General features: G+C 41.9%; 2 protein-coding genes across 17 annotated transcripts in view; one reads left to right on the top strand and one right to left on the bottom strand.

The window, feature by feature from the left end:
* The window catches only part of dctn1b (dynactin 1b), a 35,566-nt gene extending 32,180 nt beyond the window's left edge, over nt 1-3,386 (top strand). For 11 of the 15 annotated variants that reach the window (XM_061793810.1, XM_061793814.1, XM_061793813.1 and 8 more), the window contains 5 exons: nt 391-506; nt 575-758; nt 1,490-1,563; nt 1,635-1,724; nt 3,084-3,386. In XM_061793810.1, the coding sequence (XP_061649794.1) occupies nt 391-506; nt 575-758; nt 1,490-1,563; nt 1,635-1,724; nt 3,084-3,230 (611 nt within the window). In that variant the 3' untranslated portion in view covers nt 3,231-3,386. Of the gene's footprint in view, nt 1-390; nt 507-574; nt 759-1,489; nt 1,564-1,634; nt 1,725-1,918 lie in introns of all 15 variants that reach the window. The other 4 variants (XM_061793816.1, XM_061793817.1, XM_061793815.1 and 1 more) reach the window with 2 other exon arrangements.
* alms1 (ALMS1 centrosome and basal body associated protein) lies at nt 3,370-20,022 on the bottom strand. 2 transcript variants are annotated; one of them, XM_061793799.1, is made up of 21 exons: nt 19,767-20,022; nt 18,358-18,480; nt 18,153-18,273; nt 16,833-17,257; nt 15,875-16,065; nt 15,428-15,581; nt 14,128-14,691; nt 13,801-13,916; nt 12,552-12,805; nt 10,310-10,764; nt 8,988-9,131; nt 7,703-7,840; nt 6,999-7,231; nt 5,816-6,079; nt 5,076-5,169; nt 4,841-4,984; nt 4,512-4,753; nt 4,304-4,400; nt 4,135-4,192; nt 3,962-4,061; nt 3,370-3,570 (listed from the first exon to the last, which is right to left on the bottom strand). In XM_061793799.1, exons 2-21 carry the CDS (start codon nt 18,440-18,442, stop codon nt 3,511-3,513), a joined length of 3,939 nt encoding a protein of 1,312 aa, XP_061649783.1. In that variant the 5' UTR covers nt 18,443-18,480; nt 19,767-20,022; the 3' UTR covers nt 3,370-3,510. The 2 variants fall into 2 exon arrangements, with proteins under 2 accessions (XP_061649783.1, XP_061649784.1); XM_061793800.1 differs by having other exon boundaries at nt 12,564-12,805.
* Nucleotides 20,023-21,712: the final 1,690 nt, after the last annotated feature.

Raw genomic sequence — 21,712 nt, 5'->3', positions numbered from 1 at the left:
TTTTTCAATAAACTTTTCAAGAATAAAGATGTTTGAAAAAAAAAAATAATAATTTGTGTGGAAAAAGTCGTAATCCTACAATTCTTTTTTTTTTTTTTTTTTTTTTTTTTTTTTTTTTTTTGTATTTTCAAGAAAAAGATGCATTTTCCCTCAAAATTTTTTATAGGACTAAAAGCAAAAAAGTCACACTACCATAATAATGAATAAATATGCCATTTTTAAAGAACCTCTTTTCTGATTTAATTTTTTTTTAATTCATGAAAAAAAGTAATCTAACCCGACTTTTTTTTCCCCATTTGCACAGCTAAAGATTTCCGTTTTTTGGGGTATTTATTTGAACATTTGATATTGTTTGGCATTAATGCGTGTGTGTTGCATTGGGTTGTGCAGCTTGCGCGTCGTGCGCGTCAGGCGTCCAGGTGGTGGACTCACCACTGTTGACATGTCAGCTGGAAGCTCAGCGCCATTGCATCAAGCAGCTCAAGAATCAAAACAACTGGCTCAAGGTAACCCGCCAGGTGGAACGCCATCATTCGTGCTCCTTGTCTGGAATGAACGATGGCGCCCCCCGTAGGCGGAGAAGATGCGAAGCCAGCTGGCGGCGCTGCCCCCGCTGCGCGTCACCAAGCTGCCCTCAAGGGACAGCGGCCTTGCGCCGCTCTCCGGCGCCCTCTACAGGAAGACGGACCAGCTGCTGGAGACGTTGCTGCAGATGAGCGCCAATGTCAAAGTGGTCGACATCACCGGAAAATGTCCCGGTAAGAATTGGACGACATTTTTAACTTCCCTGCTTGTAATCTTACAAGAGCACATTCATTTTGAGGAGAACAAAATTTTCAAGAAAAACTTTTTTTTTTTTAAATATATTCTTGTTTTAGAAAACATTGTTGTAAACCGGTCAACATTTTTCAAGTTATATATATATATATATATATTAAGAAATATAGTTACAATCTTACCAGAATGAAGAAATAAAGTAAGTTTTATTTTTGAGGTAGAAAAAACTTTTTCCAAGTCAAAAGTTGTTTTTTAATTCCTGTTTTTGGCAATAACATTTTGTATGTTTTAATTTTTTGAAAAAGTCAAATTCGTTGGAGAAAAAATGTTTTTAAAGAGAAAAAACAGGTTTTTTTTCCAGAAAAAAGAAGTCCCATTTTTTGTAAAAGCAATGTTTTGTTTTCCCAAGAAAGTCATACTTTCTCGCACTCGCCGCCGTTCTTTTTTTTTTTTAGGAATAGCAGTTGGTCTAATAACAAAAAATAGTTTTTTTTTTTTTACCTGCAAGAAATACATTTATCATTTTCAGAGAACAAAACGTTACCATTTCCTCATCTTCTAATTATGTAAAATCTTTCCACAAAACAAATACAATTCAGTTGTCATATTCTTACATTATCACAATGTGATAATTTAAAGAGACATCATTAGTTGTGCATCAAATGAAGAGCAAAGATTTTGTGTTGATGGCGGTTGTTTGCTTTTCTTCAAGTGACTCCGAGCGCTCAACTTCTGGAGCAGACGGCTCGTTTGCAGTCGCTGCGTGACACGCTGGACAGACTTAAGGTGAGTGCGCACACACGTTTCCACGCTGGCACACTTGTGGATTTGTTGTCCGTTTTGTGCTTTTGCGTCAGGACGAGGTGGCCGAGCACGTGGTCAAGCAGCAGCCCGGCGCTCGGGTGCCGTCGGACTTTGCCACCTTTCCCGCCACCGCCTTCGTCAAGGTCAGCGCACGCGGCGTGCCGCACTCGCCGCCGTTATCTTTTATCCACACAGGGCTTAACAACAAAATGATAGTTGATTGTACGAACGTTTTGGGGGGGAGAAGTAACACGTATTTTGTTATTGAGGAGCCAGAAAAAGCCGAAATCCATTTTTGATCTTAAATTTGTCATCAATGTTGTGTTGTCATGTTGAGGCGGAAGAGGAGAAGCGCGACGGCGACTGCGTGCTGGTTGGCCGTGTGATGGTCCCGTGTCCTCGGGGTCAGGAGCAGGTCCACCGCCTGCTCCTGACACAACGACAACTCCGCCACGTCCACGGCCTCCTGCGCACCTGAGCTTTGTCATCCTCATCATCGCCTTCTTCCTCGTGCCCGTAACGTACCCGGCGGCTTCTTGGGCAGTCATGAGCGTTTATTAGCCTTATGTAGCATGTTACCAGTGTTGGGGAGTAACGCAAATGTAATCCATTACATTACTGGGAAAAATATGGAATTCAATTATTTGCTTTTAGAAATTTCCATCACAATTTTAGTCACGACTGAATTGCCCGTAGGTGCGAATGGTTGTTTGTTAGTATGTGCCCTGCGATTGGCTGGCGACCAGTTGAGGGTGTACCCCGCCTCCAGCACGCCCGCGACCCGCGTGAGGAGAAGCGACTCAGAAAATGGACGGATGAAAAATAGTCACAAAAGATCAAATTTGTTTCTACTTCCTCGTTCCAAAGCCGACGCTTATGATGGGCTCTCTCTGGTCATGTGCCAATCTGCTGTAGTTCCAAACATGAGCTTAACGCGCCACCTTGTGGTGGAATCTATTAGTCTGACTCCTAGTTACACTTTTGAACAGTTTCAGCTTTATAAATTTGTGGACTTTTTTTTAAATGGAACATTCACTTATCTGGTTTGTCATATGGAGAGAGATTTTCTAAATTGTGCAGGTTTGCCCTTCGGTCAAGCAACAAACATTTTTATTTCCATTTCATCATGTTTTATCAGTTTATTATTTGGGTAAATAACAAATATGTAATTAATTCCAAAATAATCTATGCTTCTTTTTTTTTTAGAACATTCAAGGGGTTCAGAAATGTAATCAAGTGTAATGATATTACTTTTTGAAAGTATTTGAATCATTACACTATTTCATTTTCAACAGTGTAACTTGTAATCGTAACCAACTACATATCCAAAGTCATCTTCCCAACACTGACGTTAACTTACCGTCCCACCATAAACTACATGTAAATGTGGACTTTTTCCCCCCCCTTTTAGCCAAGTTTGCACATCAGAGTTCAGGGTATGTTCTCGGACAGGCTTTCTGTGACTTCTCCAGTCTCTGTAATCTCTGTGATGACATTCGCAGCTAAATGGCCACTTTCCTCTGAGAACTTCATGTCCGAAGCCTCGCGACGTTCTCCGAGGGACGCACGCGGCCACGGAACGTTCCAAAAGAGACTGGAAGAGTCACAGAAAGGCATGCAAGTGGAATATAATATTTGAATTCATTTAACTGGAAGAAACCAGTTTTTTTGTTTTTAGCTGTAACACAAACATTTCTGTGTTTAGGATGAAAAAAAATAAATACATTGGTAGATGTTCATGTTTGTGCGTGTCTGTAGTGCATGGACACAAGATGCTTATCAATAAAGTGTGGCTTGTCAACCCATGTTTAATTTTGAAAACATTTCTTCTTTGTGACCTATTTTATCATAAACATAAAAAAAAAAAATGCCCAACCTGATTTCAGTGCTACATTTAAAAATTATTAATAAAAAAGTCCAGGGATGAATTCACCAAAGCTTTTCATGTCTGACAGCATTGCGGTTGTCCAGGCGACGTTTGGTGATTCTCTAGAAAGACGGCAAGAAAAAGTTGATTCAGTTGTATGAGAGATACAAGAAAAAAACAAAGTATTAAAACATTTCAAGAGAAAATAACCTTTTTTAATCAAGTCAGATTTTTGTAACGAAAATGTGTTTTTGAATGTTGTTGAGGAAATTATTTTTTTGCCAATGAAAAATGTTTTCCAGGAATTTGTGTTTGTGTGAAACCCATAATTTGGCAATTATTTCAATGAGAAAAGCAGTTGTATGAGAAAATTTATATTTTTGGGGAGAATTTTTTTCTTTTTTATATAGTCCTACGTTTGCAAGTAGTTTTGTCCCAAGAATAATTTAATCTTGAAATGTCAAAAAAAAAGCCAATATCTGAGCCAAACATTGCGTCTTTGTGTGCGTTCACCTTGTTGTAAATCTGGAGATTGAGTTGGTTCAGTTGGTTTTGCGCTTCCCTTCGGTCTGCTTCCAGCTTGCGCAGAACCTCCGGAAGCCTTTCGTACATCCTGGACAAAAGCTAAAACAATGACGAGATCTTTTGCAAGTCAAGAAGAAAAAAACATCTGGAAATGTTGTTACCGTTTGGTCCGCTGGATCATTTCCTTCCAGGGCACCGCCCTCCTGGGCACGCCGCCGCCTGCAACGCCATTATTGTCAAAATTGGAACAATTACGCTTGCTTGTTAAAGAAACTGAAAAATGTGTGTAAAAGCGTGACGTTAGTGACGCGCTGCGTTCGCTGTCCTGACCTGGCAGCCTGCCTCCGTTCATCTTCCTCCCACGCAAGATTTGAACCCGTCGACGCGAGCGCGATATGAAGTCGGCCCGTCGCGTGGCCAGAGCTTCCTGCGGGGGGCGCCACAAACACAAAACGACAACAGTCTTACTATTAACAAGTAACTGGCAGCTTTGTATACTCCTTCCGAACCGTTTTTGCATGTTAATTTGAAGCGTAACCTGCAGAGAAGGGACTTGATGGCCGCTTTTGGAGGACGCAAGATGTACAATGTCGTCGTCAACTTGTCGCGATCCGAGGGGTTCTCTGGCCGTTTTGGCCGCGGCGTCGTCGTACCACACCGTACTCGGCCCGGGTTCCGGAGCGTCCGGCTCGTCCGGCTCCTGTAGTCCCTCTAGCGCCGCTTCTTCCTCGGGCCGGTTCTCCTTGGAGTCGTCGTCCAACGGGACGAACCACCACACCGCTGATAAGTCGCACATTCCCGCAAACGTTCAAACTCATCGAATCGCTTCGAGCCCGCGTCCGTCTTTCGAGCGGCGTCACGGTGTACCTTTGGGGAGCTTCGGTGGGGCGCGCGTCTTCTTGTGCTTGAGGGAGCTCACGTGACCTTTGACCGCTCGTCCCGCCGGCGGGAACATGGTTCCCACGTCTCGGGTGCGAAGGCGCGTCGCGTTGCACACGATCTCTACATCAACTGATAGAGACAAATAAACCTAACTTTCAAGCCAGAAAAACCGCTGAATGTGATTTCTGAAAGCAGTCAGTCTGTTTGTTTGTTTACTTGCCTGCTTGGAGGCCTCTGCTGAGCGGCTTCTTGGAGGTTCTGGGCTGCGGCGTCGCGGTGTACGACGAGCCCGTTGACGACGACGAGCCAGTCGCCTGCCAAACAGAAAATGTCACAAGAACGAAATTTTTGTTTTTTTTCGGCGCACAGCGCATTATTTTACAAGAATAACAGTTGGAGAAATAAATTGTCATCTTCCGAAATTAAAGAGATATTTTTCAATACAAAATTGGGAAGAGGAATTTCTTGAAGTAAAAATGTCAAGCAATAATAATGATAATAAATAACATGATTAAATTTGTACTAATTTCAAGTGTTTGAGAATAAAGTTGTAATCAGTGTATGAGATTAAAATAATATTTGTTCGCCCAAAAACTGTAATCTGCAGTCAAAAAAGCTTGTGAAAAAGTTATTTTTCTCAAGTTTTAAGACTCAAGATTTTTTGGTTTTTTAAGTTACTGTTTGAGAAAATGTGTTTCTCAGAAAAAAAAGAAAAGTAGCCATAATCATATAAAAAAAGAACTTCAGACATTTTATGAACTTTTAAGATGTTTTTTAGAGAAAATTTTATGAGATTAAAGTTATACTTTTCTAGTCAAGAAGAATAGACGATTTTGATTAAAGTTATCATATGCTGAAAAAGAAAAAAAAAGAAAAACAAACTTACAAGATTCAAGTCACATTCCTGGGCAGGAAAAAAAAAAAGTTATAATGAAAAAAAAAAGCAACGCGCAAACATACGTTGGACGTCTCGGTGACGGTGGTGTCCGACGGCGGCGGCGTGTTGAAGCTCCGCCCCTCCCACTGCGCCCTCTGCTTGGCCACTTCGCCGTAGAGTTTGTGGAGGCGGGCGGCGCTCTTGGGCGTCTTGGCGCTCAGGACGCGGCGGGCGCCGAACGCCCGCACCAGGCGGTCCGTGTCCAGCGTAGACGACGTGGCGCTCGACTCGTCTCTGTCGGCGGGACAAAGAACGCACGCGGAGGCGTGCGGCTGCCGCGTGCGCGCCTGCCACCGCAAAATACGTTACGAACAACAAGGATTCAAAAATAAAATACAATTACAGATTAATTGCAATTTTGGTTTCTAATCTAGTTATCATTTAATGTCAAGAGAATAAAGGCTGCACTTTTGAGAATTAGTTTTTTGTAGTATAAATTTGTGATGTTAAATAAAAACTAAATTCTGTATTCTTAGATAATAGTCTCTTTTTTTTATTTGAGCATAAAAATCGGAACGTATTTTCAAGTAAAAAATGTTTTGAAAATAAAGCTGCATTTTCTTTTCCAAGACTGTTTAGAATTACCCCAAAAATATATTTAATAATTATTTGAATGTTACAATACAGTAAATGCATTTTATTTTTTTCAAAAAGTAGTAATATTATTGGAAAAAATGTCTTAATTTTTTGGGGAGAAAAAAAAAAAAAAGTACATTTCACAAGAATAATGTTGTCGTCTCTGAGAAAAAAGATCTACTCTTCAGAATTCATTATTTGAGGAAAAGAATTGTAAATAAAATCTCATTTTGAAGTAAAAACAAATACAAGATTCAATGTTTTTTTGAGAACAAAACAATTCTTCAAATAAAATTGTCGCCGCGAAAGTAAAAATCGAACATTTGAAAAGTTGACGATTTTGACCAATCACGTAAAAATTAACCCTATTTTCATTATATTACAAATATTTTCAACAAAAAAAAAACTTTCCTGGGAAAAAAAAAAGTCCTCTGGCTTTTATTTTCCGCCCAAAAGAAATATATATTCTGTTAATACTATTTTTTTAATTCCTGAATAAATTGCGTTGATTTTTTAAAACAAAAAAGGCCACCTAATTTTATTGTAATTGACAATTCTCGTAAGATTGCGACTTGTCTGGAAGTCTTTTCATAAAAAAAAAAAAAAAAAAAGTGATGCGGAGGAAGTCACCCGTGTCTGGTCGTAATCTGTCCTGGCGAGCGGCGCGTCAGCGCCCCCGGTGGTGAGGATGAGATCAGACAGGCGCCGCAGCTGCTCCAGTAGCCACGCCTCCCTGTCCGAGGACGCCAGCGGCCATCGGTCCGCTTCCCGCGTAACTCCGCCTCCCGACCTGAGGCGCTCCAGTGCGGAGGCGTCACGCTGGCTCGCTTGAGGAAATCTTTCATCCGACGCCACAGCGCCACCTAGCGACACAAACACCCGCACGCGTGACGTAGTACTCGCTGACCTCCGCTGTTGACCTTTATGTGCTGTATATTATATTTTAAACAAGGTCTCTCTCTCTCTCTATATATATATATATATATATATATATTGATCACACTACTTTGTGTGAATATTTTTACTCGGTTTGCTTTAAACCAAGAAATATGAAATATATTGTTATAAATACATTTCATTTGTGCCTATAAATTGTATAATTGATTTGATATATTTTCATAAATTTTTAAATATAAGCATTATGTTTAAAATATTCAAATGTATTTGTACAAGTTTACATTTCTATAATATCTTTGGAATCATAAATATATTCATATCCATTTAATAAATCAAAACATCATAGCGGCTCGCTCTGCAAATCTAAATTCCTCCGATACTGCGAAGATTATTTCCGCAGTCTGCTTGTCGTCGTCGCCGCATTATTGGTGGCTGACCTGAGCGCGGCAGCGCGTTGGCGCGCTTCTTGCTGTAGATGCCCTCGGCGTGCTTGATGGTGACGCCGCGGTCCAGGCCCGGGTCCGTCTGGCCCAGAACCTCGGCGGGGAACTGCGGCGGGACCGCGTCGTCCAGACCTGGCGGGGAGAACGTGGCGACGTTGACGTTAGAGGGGGGGGGGGGGGGGGGTCCGGTCTCGCGTCTCCCGTCCTTTGTGTGGCTTTGCGCGCATCATCAATAATGCAGCGGCTCGCGTTACAAAGCGGCAGCAGCTGCCAAAGCCGACGCTGGGCCCGACTGGAAGACGGGCCTACTGACAAAAGCCACACTTATTCGTATTGTAGTCTTTAAAATCAAATTACAATTACCTTATTATTTAATCATTTTGGTTTTTCTACATTATATAAATGAACCGTTTCATGGGATACATTTATACAACAAAATTATACTTATATATACAAAATGTGTACAATTGATTACTTTCCAAATTAAATTTCATTCACTCATTTTCTGTTCTTATTTAATATAAAAGTCATTAGGATTAATTAGCCAATCATTTAATACACTCAACATTTTTGAACATAAGTAAATTGTTTACTTTTATTCTTTTGTTTTATTTATAATAAATCAATAATTTTATGCGATAAATAGGAAAAAAATGTAAAAATACCTGCAAACTAGATAAAATTTATAATTTTCCAATTTAAATAACCATTTGCATTTTGTTATTTACAATTAAATTATGATGAATTGATTATTCAATACAAGCCAAATTGTTAAGCGTATGAGGCATTTATTAATATTTTGTATATTGTTTCACTGCAATAAATCAATCATTTGTGATAAATGCATTAAAATGACTTAACACGTAAAAATCTGTTTAATGACAAAAACTCACATTTTTGTTATTTACAACTAGTTTAATCATAATTCATTAACCCATCATTAAATTAAAAAAAAAAAAAAAAAAAAATGCTCAATATGTCAAACTGTTTCTTTTTTTTTTTTTTACTAAAGTTTAATTTCTTTTATTAATTTTGTTTATTTGATCAATGAATTGAATGAGATTAATAAAAGACAAAAAGAAAATGAAGCAGCAGTTTACGGGACGAAGCAGTTGAATGAATGCAAGAACCAGTGAAGAAATGTGAGAAGGAGGCGGGCCTTCGTTCGCCCGCGCTCGCGCTCGCTCCAGCCGGAAATTTGATCCCGTTGATGAAACATCAAACGTTTTGGGGGGGTTTTGTTCGTTTTTTTCGGCTCGAACGGCCGCTGCGCTCTTACCCGTGTGCGAGCTCTCCACGGTGGTGCACGAGGACGACGCGTCGGCTTCGGCGTGAGGCAAGAAGAAGAGCTCGCTGGCGCCGCGAGGTTTGTACGGACGGAGCGCGGGCGGCGGTGCCCGCGCCGCGCACTCGTCGTCCCTTACTGCGTGGCACAACAAAAAACATTTTTGACCATTTTTTAAATATGAACTTGTCAACTTTATACAGTCTGGGAAACGACAAAACTTGACCTTCTTGGAGATCTTTACTATGGTCCTTCTTATAATGGACCAATCAAAAAATTGCTTCAATTAAAAAATACCAAAAACATTTTAAAATTGAAACGTAGTTAGTGTAGCATGCAATTCTTACAATTAGTGTGCGCGTCAAACTAATATTTTCAGCAATACCAATTACAAAATAAATACATGATGAAATCTTAAGAAATAAAATAAAGCAATAAAAATGTAATATTCCAAAAAATTGGGTTACTTCAAACTAATATTTTCATTACTATATATATATATATATATATATATATTATAGAGATACATATTTTTTATTAATTCTATTCTATATTTTTGAAGAATATTTTTTCTCTTAATTTATTTATTTTTTTTTACATGAAGTAATAATGCTTATAAATTCCGCATATGCATAAATATTACTTTTAGTCATTAACATTCTAGATGATAGTTTGTGAGTTAGATTTGATGAAATACAAATTTGCTTTCATTACTGAAATACTTGAAATCAGTTTGATAAAGATTTTACGTAGTGTTGCCAATGCAAAAAAAAAAAACTATATTTAAAACGTCTTATCTTTTAAGATGTATTTACTTTTAGGAGAAGCAAAAAGGAATTTCAATATTTATATTTTTTGCTTTTTAAAATTTAAAACTGTTTGACTCAGGTGTCTTGAAAAGCACTAAAATGTAAAAGCTTTGATTTTTATTATTATCTTATTTTCTTTGTTGACAAAAGCTAGAAAACTTTTTCTTTTCATACGTTAAAGACACTGTTAACGTCTTTTTTTTAACTTATGTACATAAAATTTGATACATAAAAAGAAAAGAAATTCAAGTGAGCGCAACTGACTCTCACAAATCAATATATATATATATATGTATATATATATATATATATATATATGTATATATGTATGTATATACATATATATATATATATATATATGTATGTATATATATATATATATATATATATATATATATATATATGTATGTATATATATCCATTTTTTTAAAATTAGAAACACATAATTACCTAACTAATTGAAAAGTTAAAAGGTGATATTTGAAATGGTGGCCATGATGATCGTACCTGGAGTTTCTGGTGTGTAGCTCCTCATGCTGCTGCCAGTGACAGACTGATGATGATGATGATGAGGAGGGGGGGTAGAGGGAGGAGCTAGAGCAGATGCGGGCCATCCGCGTCCGTCCCACTGGGGCGGGGGGCCGGACGGGCCGACGCCCTCGTCCGTGCCGCTGACGGCGGGGGAGGAGCGACTCAGCGGGACGAACCCGTGGGCGGCAGGCTCCGCCGTTAGCCGCGAAGTCGACAAGGATGATGACGAGGAGGTCGAAGCGCGGGGGGCTCGCTCGGGGGGCTTCGGCGAGAGGGTGAGGTGGGCGCGTGACACTTGAGCGAACGGGATAGTGCTGTCCTCGGCGACGTGACGGCGGCGCGACGTCTCCTCCGGGCGACCGGCCGAGTCCGCGTGCGTGGCGTTCTGGCTTCCTCCTTCCTCCTCTGACGACTTCCCAGCCGCAGGATTCCTACGCAGTTGACCATTCAAAACCACATTCTTTTCCAGAGCCCAATTTTCTAGACTTTAACCCCCCTTCAAGAATTTCTGGGTTTTAAAGAAGAAAAAAATAATAATAATTTTCCCCAAATTTGTTTTTTTTTCCATTTTTTGTTTTTTTTGGATTTAAAAAAAATGTATAGAAAAAAACATTTCCTCACATTTTTGGTTTTTTTTCTTCTTTTTTTTTTTTTTTAGGGGGGAAACAATCCTGAAAACACTTATTGGCAGTATATCTGCGCTTATTCAAGAATTTTTGAGTTTTAATAAATATTTTTCCCAATGTAATGGAATTTTGCTCTCGGTGGTCCGACCTGGTCCTGACCTGCTTCGAATAGAGAGGGTCCACTGTACGGTGTTCCACCGCATTTTTGGGATTCGCTACTTGTGAATTCATCTATTGCAATTTGTTGTTTTTGGCCTGGGGGGGGGAAACTATCTTCCATTATTTGCAGAAAAACTCACCTATTCACAGTTTTTCTGCTCAGGCCAAAGTGGTGTGTAACCGTGGTGCCTTGAAATACAAGTGACCCAACTTTCAAGTTTTTCATCCATCCATTTTCTGAGCCGCTTCTCCTCACTAGGGTCGCGGGCGTGCTGGAGCCTATCCCAGCTGTCATCGGGCAGGAGGCGGGGTACACCCTGAACTGGTTGCCAGCCAATCGCAGGGCACATACAAACAAACAACCATTCGCACTCACTTTCACACCTACGGGCAATTTAGAGTCTCCAATTAATGCATGTTTTTGGGATGTGGGAGGAAACCGGAGTGCCCGGAGAAAACCCACGCAGGCACGGGGAGAACATGCAAACTCCACACAGGCAGGACCGGGGATTGAACCCGGGTCCTCAGAACTGTGAGGCTGACGCTCTAACCAGTCGCCCACCAATCAGCTGAATTTTTGCTTTGACATGCGAGAATAAACTTGAGATATGAGCGCTTTATGGTGGAAGTAAATTCATTTCAACTCACTTTACAATAAGTTTGGCAAACAGTGAATGTTTCATCAAAAAGCGGTTTGGAGCTGTTTAATGCCACGCCCACTAAGTTTACTGTCAAACTAAACAAAGAGAAACAAACATTTTTTCATTATGTATTTTAACTTGGGGTGCAGAAATTTTTCGAGTAGGTTAACAAAAATAAACAATTCTACAGGTGTAAGTAGTATATCTACACCAGTTTTATGAAATCCGTTTTGCTGCTAGCTATGTTTACTTTGTCTTAAGAAATGTTCTTGTTCTTTTGGCAGATCCATCCATCCATCCATTTTCTGAGCCGCTTATCCTCACAAGGGTCGCGGGAGTGACACAGGCGGGCCGGGATTTGAACCCCGGTCCTCAGAACTGTGAGGCAGACGCTCTATTCAGTCCACCTGTGTGGAGTTTGCATGTTCTCCCCATGCCTGCGTGGCTTTTCTCCGGGCACTCCGGTTTCCTCCCACATCCCAAAAACATGCAGGGTAGGTTAATTGAAGACTCTAAATTGTCCGTAGGTGTGAATGTGTGTGCGAATGGTTGTTTGTTTATGTGTGCCCTGCGATTGGCTGGCAACCAGTTCAGGGGGTAACCCCGCCTCCTGCCCGATGACAGCTGGGAGAGGCTCCAGCGCTCCCGCGACCAGCGTGAGGAGAAGCGGCTCGGAGAATGGATGGATTTTTCTTATTAAGGCCAGTTTTTGAAATATGGAAACATATTTACATTTTCCACCATTTTCTCCACTTCTCCAGACCTGCAAGTGTATCAAATGAAATTGCATACTTGCGTACAAACCCTGCATCCAGCTGGGCGTGCAGGAGGGGCTCGGGCGGCAGCAAGGAGGCGGCGGCGGGGCGCTTACGGGCGGCGATCGTGATGGACGTGTGCGCCTTGACGTCAACGCCGGCGATCTCGCGAGCATCCAGGTAGATGGGCTCGGCTCCGGGAAGGACGGGTGTCCACGCGCCCGCCAGGTCCGAGAGGGGCCGCGACGCGCCGGACGCCGCCGTGGTCTCCGTGTCCGTGCTGCTCTCGCTCTGGAGGGCCACAAGGTGATGACGTCACGAAGAAAGAAGGAATGATGCATTTGGGTGCACTGCAAAGTTTGTAAACGCGACGCTCTCGAACGTTCCCTGCAACACCGCAGACGACAACCCCGACCTGACTTGCGTACCAAAGTAACACAAAACTAACATAAAAGTAACACTTAAATCATTAAAGTTCTTAAACTAAAAACGTTTGCAATGTAAATGTCGAAAGAAGAGTTGAATGTGTTATTTGTTTGCCTGCATGTGATGTCAGGCGAGTTTGTGCTGAGGCGTTATTTGGGCCGCTTGGTTAGCGCTAATACGATTGATGATCCTCATGTCAGGCCATTTGTTTGCGCTGAATAATTGAACTACCGAAAACAGCGTCATTTCTGTAACGCGGGTTGATGATCGCATACATTCTAGAAGCATGGTATTGATGCTTTTTTTCATGCTCTGCGTTTTTAGTACTTTGCCGCCATCTTGTGGTAACTATAAGCAATTCATTCCCATGAATTTGTGGCAAAGGCGTTTTGTACCAGTCTCAAAACTACCAGCTTCTGGCTTTCAAAAATTATGTTTAGTCTTAAAAAACATACGCGTTAAGGTGTATTTTTTGTTGTTATCATTAGCTAATTTAACATTTTTTGTTAGTCAGTTCACAACATTAGTAAACACATTTTGATAGCATGATGCAAGTTAATAAAAGTGGGAAACTATTTTGTGTACAGAGAAGTTTTTTTTGCCATTTTCGATCTGCAAAGTTATCAAAATGTGTATTGCATACAATTGACATGGAACACTCAATTACTGATGAACATTAAATTCAGTGCAATACTTTTTTTTTTTGTTTACTTAAGAGTTGAAGCAGAACTTCTACCTTTACACGAGATTTGCCCTTTTTTTTCTCTTTTTTTGCGGAAACCATCTAATGCGTTCATGCATCTGTGCGAACGCAAGTTTGATGTTCAAACTGCAGTCGTTTGTAGCCACGGCGACCTCACCGTCACGAAGTTGTTCGAGAGCATCGCCGCCTTGATCTCTTCGATGCGTCGCCGATCTTCTTTGTCCAACTCCAGCGAGTCAAAATGGCCTTCCGACAGCTTCAAGATGAAGCTCTCTGGAAGGCAAACACATGTTGATGTCACTGCAACATACATGCCGATCATGAGTCGACCCGCAAAAAGTCTCACAAAGAAGGCATGCCCGAAAAAGCAGAGGAAGACAGGTGTTCTCTTGTACTCGACTCAAAAGTGCCCCCTACTGACAGAAACGTATACGTGCAATAACTCTGCTCTTGTAAAGTTGTGACAGCAAGCGAAGGCTCTCACTTTTGTGTTTCGGGAGGTCGCGGTCCGAGACGCCGGCGCCAGGGGATCCCCCCCGCAGCAGCTCGGCCACCCGGACGGTCAGCGAACTCCGACCGCTCCCGTCGCTCATCACCGATCGATCCTCCGGATCCTCCGGGACCGGCACGAGACCGTCCGGAAGCGACACCTCCTCGTCCGACGCATCCGAAGGATGTGCGTGAAGCGAGGCGGGCTCCCGGGCGTCCGCGGCCGGCGGCGGTCCGACGGCAATGGGCGAGTGAGGGGCGGCGCTGCAGCCTTCCGGCTCGGCCCGCCGAGGCGACGCTGTATCCCCGATCTCGACAGCGGGCGGCGCGACGGTGAGCTTTGCCGACGAGCTCACGCACGCGGAACCTTCTGCCGCTTTCTCCGAGCCAGACGACGACCGGACCGCGAACGGCGAGGAGCGAGCTCGGGGAGTTGAACTCTCGGCCGAGCGGGGATTCGGGAGAGCGGCAGGACGCCGGGTGGCGCCCGGAAGACTGTCCCGGCTGGAAGGGAGCGACGCAGCGGAGTCCGTCAACTCTCCTTTTGGAGGGCTGCCGGCTGCAATTCCAAAACAAGACATTATTAGGGCTCAACAACATTAAACTGTAAACATTGCTTTACATTCTAAAATAGAACGATGGGCTGGTTATAGAGGTTACAAACAATTTCAGAGTTAAACTGTACATGTGCAAATTTTAATTTTGGGGGTTACAACTAACCATTATTGTAATAATTGATTTTTGGTCCATAATATGTCAGAAAGTCAGCAAAAATGTTGATGCTTGTTTTCCAAAGTGAAAGCACAAGTTTGCAAATTTCTTATTTTGACAAAACACAAACATAATCAGTCTGCTTTCATGGAGGACGACGCAAACCGGAGAATATTCACTGAACGAAGCCTGAAATCTGAAGACGTGAACAACTTTAACTTAAGCAAGGTCTCCAAATGATGAATCAACTGTCAAAATAGTTGCCAATTAATTTGATATTTGATTACTTGTCGTAATCATCACACTAAAAATATCAAAAAAAACAACCAATAATGCTCTTTTTTTTATAGTTTAATCAAAATTTATTTTTAATAATTTATCAAATCTGTCATTTAAAATGTGTTCACGGTGTTACCTTGACTTATTAATTACAATCATTCCATGACCAATTCAAGAATTTTTGGGATAAAAAAAAAAAAAAAGTTCTAATGGGCATCAATTATCCGCAGAAAAATGATCTGCCCGATCCCCACTGTAAAGATCGTGGAACATTAGCGACGAGAGAGGAAACAAGCTTTCTTTACCTTCGGACGACTTCGTGGGCGTGCCTCCCGGGGAATCCTTGATGGTGCTGAGATCGGTGGGGGAGAATTCCGGCTCCCTGATTGGTCCCCTGGGCGCAAACGGGGTCAAGATGTCGGCGGGCGATTGGTCAATGCCGAGGTTTTGGAGATACAGCTAGGAAATATAAAAGCGCCACACATCAAATACACTGACGTGCTTTGATGAAAAAATGTAACACCTTTAAGGGCCTTCATGTGTGTTATTTTGATTTTATTCCCTTTTAAATGACACATTGAGCATTTTTTCCCCCAACAGTTTCAAAGAGTTCCCACGTGTCTTAATAAAATCCCTGTCTGTAATGTTTTCGTCAACACCCAAACAAAAGCCCCGCCCCCAAACTCGCCACGTCGACGAGTAATGTACCTTAAACATAAGGAAAAGAACGCGTTTTTCCATTTTTCACATACCGGAATCCTCTCTTCGATGTTGAGGTCTGCCTGTTGGGCTGGCGAAGTGGGTTTGGAGGTCCAGTAGGGGGCGTAGTTCTCGACCTCCGAGCTGACGACAGAAGAGGACGCTAACAGTGACGCGCCCACCTTGGAATTCGCCGTCGCGTTGGAACTCAGCAACACTTCGCTGGAGGGGTTCCCGTCGTGAACTGAAAGGAAAATTCAAAACAAGAGAAACAGCCAACTGAAACTGCATCGTCTGTTCACAAAATGAATTTCAACCAAAGAGAATTCGAGTGAAAATGTCCTTTGCCGGTTTATTCCATCCGTAAGTCCTAGCTTGAATGGCGCCCTGTGTGAGACCAAGCCCTCCAAGTCGGGAAAATCTGCAAGTAACTGGCGACCCCCTACAAAGGTTTATACTGCACTGCATTGTAATTGCTTATAGATGCCACAAGATGGCAGAAAACGCACTACTTTGGTCAAAACGAAGCTCCTCAACTCACTACAACAGAATTCCTTGGCACCAGATGGCCCCACAGCAACACTGTTATTGCCTTGATCCGAGCACAAAAACATTGCACGTGGGCTTTTCGTGCATAGCAAACAGGAGAATTTGTGAATGCTGAACCACGAATATGCGGAGGTTCACTGAACTCATTTTTAATCTCGCACCCGACAAATATCCCATAAAACATAATACTAGAACTAGAACTGCAGCTAATGAATATTTTTAGATCCATTAATCAAGTATTTGGGTATTAATTGATTTTGCATTGAGGCTTGATTTTTTTTTTGTCATCAAATTTTTCGATTCATTCAATTAATCATTTCAGAACACCAAAACTAAACGACGACTAAGCATTTTCAAAAGGCAAAAAAGTAGCAAACCCAATCTAAAAACAAACCAACTAAATATGAAAAACAAAAAGTCAGAATGAAGTAAAACTAATGAAAACTCCCAAACTCTAATAACCTTGTTGGGAACGCTCGTCGCTGGAGGGGATGACGGAGAGAGTCCTCGAGGTGACGGCGGACTTGGACGACGGGAGCTCGAGAAACCCCGGCGTGGACTGGGACTGCGGCAGGAAACCGAGGTAAGACTCTTCCGCGCCGTCGCGCCGGGATCTCGGTGCGCTCGTCTCGCCTTTGGACGTTTCCGCCGTGGATTTGTTGCTCTGGGACAGCAGCTGTCGGTACAACAGCTCGCTGGCGGCATCCGGTCGCGTGTCGCGAGAGCCAGAGGCGATGTGACCGACATCGGCAGCCTCGCCGACCGCGTGGACTTTCTGCGGCGTGAAAGTGGGCTCGCCGTCGGAGGTCGCGCTCTCTTGGGCCAAAGGGCGCTGTGACAGAGAGCCCTCATCAGACTCGTGTCCCGCAGAAAAGTCGGGACAAGCGCTAGCGAATCAAAACACAAACAGACATTAACGACAATGAATTATTACTAATCATTTTTATATAAAAATCTTATGACATTTTAACCTTATCTTGTATGAGCAGCTCCAGTGACTTGAAATATTGTATTTTTTGTTTGTATTTTGTTTTTTTGCATTTCACTTTATAAAAATATACAGTACTTACATAATATAATATGATGTAAAGAATTAAACAGTGCCTCACGATTATTCAACCACTAATTAAATATGCTAAAAAAAAAAAATTATTGATTAAAACCGTACAAACACGGCACGGAGATGGCAGCTGTTCGCCATGTTGACAGTCGTGCTTAAAGTCCGCGGTCACATGAGGATCAGAAAAAAAAACGTCATAAAAGAAAACACCTGTGTTACGTTATCTTTCACAACTTTTTTTGGAGCGATGCAATCGATACAATAAACAGCTGACAAAACTTCTGACCTCATCCGGCTGTTTCCTGCGAGGCGCTCGAGTTTAACAAAACAAGCCTACACAAATGTATCTAACCTCACGATCTTCACTCGTTATTGCCTAAAAAAAAACATCCAGACTTTGAATATAGACGAAAATTACACCGCAAACTTGCTTGTGAGGTAACCAAGTATGTAAAACAGTATGAGGAAATCGGATCGACTTCTAGCGCTGACATCACAAGATCAAGCAGGTTTTCGACCGAAACGTGGGCGGGCCAAGACCTGCTGAAAACCATCAGAAAATAAGCCTAAAATAAACGAGAATTCTTCCTGCAGACGAAGTTTTTAAGTCCAGAATTATGGAATAAATGCCAATGTTCACAGCATGAAAGGGCAACTTTAAGCAGTGACACATTAACAATAAACTACAAAAATGTGGCAATAAGCATTTCTTTTTTTTTTACCTTAAAGGGAGAAATTCTGCATCGCTTTTTTGGAATAACGAGTATTCTGCCACACTGGCTTCTCCGGCGCGGTTCGCTGGCAACAGGGCAAGCGTCGGAGACAAAGCGCTGTCCTGGAATTCTGATCGATGTCACAAAAACATCAGCTCATTTTATACAATCCCAAAAACAAAAAGAACATTTAGGCTGTAAAAAGCTTACTTACGGAGATGCGAATGCGGAGGACTGCTCTTCAGTTTGCCATTCGTGTGACAGCCACGCTGGAAACTTCTAACTTTGTCCACGCTCATGTCGTCATCGTCCGACAGCTCGGCGGATTCCCACCCGGCTGGGAAACAAACACACACACGTAACATATGACAACATTTGAGGTCAGTACAGAACACAACACAGATGATGCCCCACCTAAAGGTTTGTAATTGCCTATAATACCACAAAAGGGCGGCAAAGCACTACTTATGTCAAAATGAAACCCCAACTCACTACAACGCACTTCTTTGACACCAAAATACCACCAGATGGCGCTAAAGCAAATATTGTTATTGCTTTGCCCTGAGCGCAAGAACACCGAATAGGTTTTTGTTTTTCGTCTTGCCTTTTCATGAATGCTTAGCCGCAAATATGCGGTAAATGCATAATCGTGAACGTATACGAAAATGTAACATTGCTTCAAGAGTCAGTCAGGACATTGTGTGCACTGTTGGTTCGACGACGCAACTTTGAAGGAAGGAAGGCATTCATCCTTGTTGTTGACCAATACTGGCCACTCATGCCAGAGTAATCAAACGTGCCCCATTTGCACGCTGATTGAGGAGTATCTGCAACATTTGCACAATCGACATTGTCCCAGATTATCGCGCTACTCGTCACTTTAAACTGCATACACCCCTTGACGTCTCGGCGCGCTTTGCACAAAGGTCATTGCGCCGGACTATTGCTATATTAGTCATTCAAACTGCGCTCAGTGCTAGAGGACTCTACATCTTTTTGCACAATTTTTGCACATTACCAGATAACTAGCAACCCTTTATTGCTCAGTGGCTGTCTTTGTCAATGTCTTTATGTCCCAAAAGTGTTCTCTGTCAATTGCCTGTCTGTTGTCGTACTAGAGCGGCTCCAACTACCGGTGACAAATTCCTTGTGTGTTTTTTGGACATACTTGGCAAATAAAGATGATTCTGATTAAGAGGTCATCAATCCCTCCACACTGTGTTGATCATCGAGTTAACGCGATTGGTGGCAATGTTAGAATCTACTGTTGACGAGTTTAGAAAAGTGACTGCAAAAGGCCAAAAATGGAGCACTATGAACAGAGGCCAAAAAGCGGCCTGCCAAGCCAGCAACAGGTTGCGAACCGCAGCCCAGCCAATTTACGACTCTTCAAACAACCAATTTGCGTCGCCAAATGTGTTTTTGACGACTTTGAAAGAGGGAAGCGAGCCCTTGACGTGACTTAACTAAATAAGTTAGCGACGCGGCTAACAACAATGCTGCGTTAGCTTCAATGTTCATTGGCCGCGTTGTGCTCAGCTCGGTTGGGCAAACATAAGAAGAGACCAGACGACAAAGCCCATAGAAAGAACATTAAAGGGACTTTGAAGCCCATAAACATACCTTTGAATAGCACGCCTTTGTTACGTTGAGGTTATTCCAGTTTTAGTTTTTATTTTTGTATTTCCGACACTGACGCGCGCTTCCGGGCTTCACTTCCGGTATCCAAGCAGCACAGTGGACGTTTTTGCGAGTAAATGCTAAAGGAACTGTTATACGCCTGTCTGCATTGATAAATGAATAAATGTGGAAATAAAAGTTTCTATTTGTATCAGTCAATCTTCAAAGTTTCCGTTACAATATTCGAAAATAGTTTAGACTTTTAACGGAAGTAGTCTTCTTCTCTTTTGCTTTCTCTCGACCTCTCGAACGCAAACCATGGCCGACATTGCCCCCTAGAGAACCTGTGGGGAAAGTATACTGTAAATTATTTTTATTTTTGATTTTTGAATTGTTTGTTTTACAGTCAAAAATTACATTTTATGTTTTATATTTTTTTTACAAAATCTCAAAACAAAAACAAAATGAAAAGATTAGAGAAATATAGGATATCAAATCTGAGATCCAAGTTGAATTCATTCCTTGACCAAGCAAGTAACTCAAATCACTCGTACCATGAAATCGACTTTCCTCTTTGAAATGAATGAAAATGCAATTCATCTGTTGCAGCCTCGCCCCAAAAATAACACATTGCTTTTTTTTTTTCAAGAACAAAAAATGCACTCCGTGATATTGTGCTTTATTAAAACAGTAATGACATAATTAAATGGAATTATGGCTGGATGGGTGGACAAAAAGAATGCAACCATTTCGGTCTCACTTTGCATGAATTGAGACCAGGGGGCAGGACAGGACAGTCAGACGGATACACTGTACAGTCGTCTCAGCTCCTCGCAGATGATAAAGAATACATGACTGGGGGGGTCTTAAATCTCGTATCTGGAAAAACCCGAAATTCGGGTCACTCGTATGTCAAGGCGCCGCAGTAAATGAATTTACAAAAGTAATTTACACGGGTAGCGTGCCTGAAATAAAAACTGTTGACGGATATGCCACTAGCGGTTATCTGCATGAAAGGAAGCACGTTCCTTCAGTAGAGGAAGTGCGCCGTTTCGAAAGCTGTGGGAGGGAGGTCGACATTTCGCTACAAGCGTCTCCTGTCGTAAATAACTGACGCCGTGATTGATGGCGAGTGACATTGTTTTTTTGTTGAAAAAAGAATTATGGCACTTTTTCGGCTGTGACAAGAAAGACCCATTGCCGGCAGGTTGTTTTGTCCAACTTCCTCCCGGCAACAATGAGAAGATTTACGATGTCGGGGCAACGGTTTGGCTTGTATTTCTTATTCTTTTATTTGCGAGAAGGAAACACACGGAGGGGCAAGGGAGATGCGGCTAAACAACGTTTGCAACAAGCTAGAACGTTCCGCACAGCAAACCTTTAGGAAGGATTTTTTACAAAATTTTTGGGGGGGTCACGAAAAACCCATTTAAGCGGTGTACGCACACAGCGACAATTGGGCCAAATTCCAGCATTTGCACACCCTTGCGATTGAAGTCAGCAAAGGCCAAATTATTGGATGTCCCTGAGAAAGAATCCTGATTCTGTGGTGTGCGATGTGTTGACAACGGCCAAATTCAGGTCACACACTTACTGATTATCAGGCCTCATTTGGGCCTTTTCCCCCCACTTCCGATCAGAGGCTCGATTATCAGATGTGCCTGAAAGATTGTCCTGAGCGATTATCATGTGCGTGAAAAGGGATTTTTCCGACCCAATCTCGAAAAGGAACCACTAGTAGACCAAAACATAAAGTGAAACAATTCCCAGATAATACACAAATATTAGAAAATAAAACTGAGAAATATTCAATGGAAAAATACACAAATATGACAAAATATATTTACAAAATATTAGCTATAATACATAAATTTGAGAAAAAAATACAAAAACATTTGATGAAATATGAAAAAAAATAGATGCAAAAATATTACCATAAGAGGAAAAAA

This window comes from Phyllopteryx taeniolatus, chromosome 13 (assembly GCF_024500385.1).
Source record: "Phyllopteryx taeniolatus isolate TA_2022b chromosome 13, UOR_Ptae_1.2, whole genome shotgun sequence".
NCBI classification, from domain to species: domain Eukaryota; kingdom Metazoa; phylum Chordata; class Actinopteri; order Syngnathiformes; family Syngnathidae; genus Phyllopteryx; species Phyllopteryx taeniolatus.
Note: the sequence above shows the minus strand (reverse complement) of the source record. Positions and strands in the feature narration are given on the sequence as shown.

Coding starts and splice junctions, on each gene's coding strand:
- alms1 (XM_061793799.1), bottom strand. CDS start 18,442: ATGAGCGTGGACAAAGTTAGAAGTTTCCAGCGTGGCTGTCACACGAAT. Junction 4,062..4,134: donor ATGATCCAGCGGACCAAACG/GTAACAACATTT, acceptor GCTTTTGTCCAG/GATGTACGAAAGGCTTCCGG. Junction 3,571..3,961: donor ATCTCCAGATTTACAACAAG/GTGAACGCACAC, acceptor CCGTCTTTCTAG/AGAATCACCAAACGTCGCCT.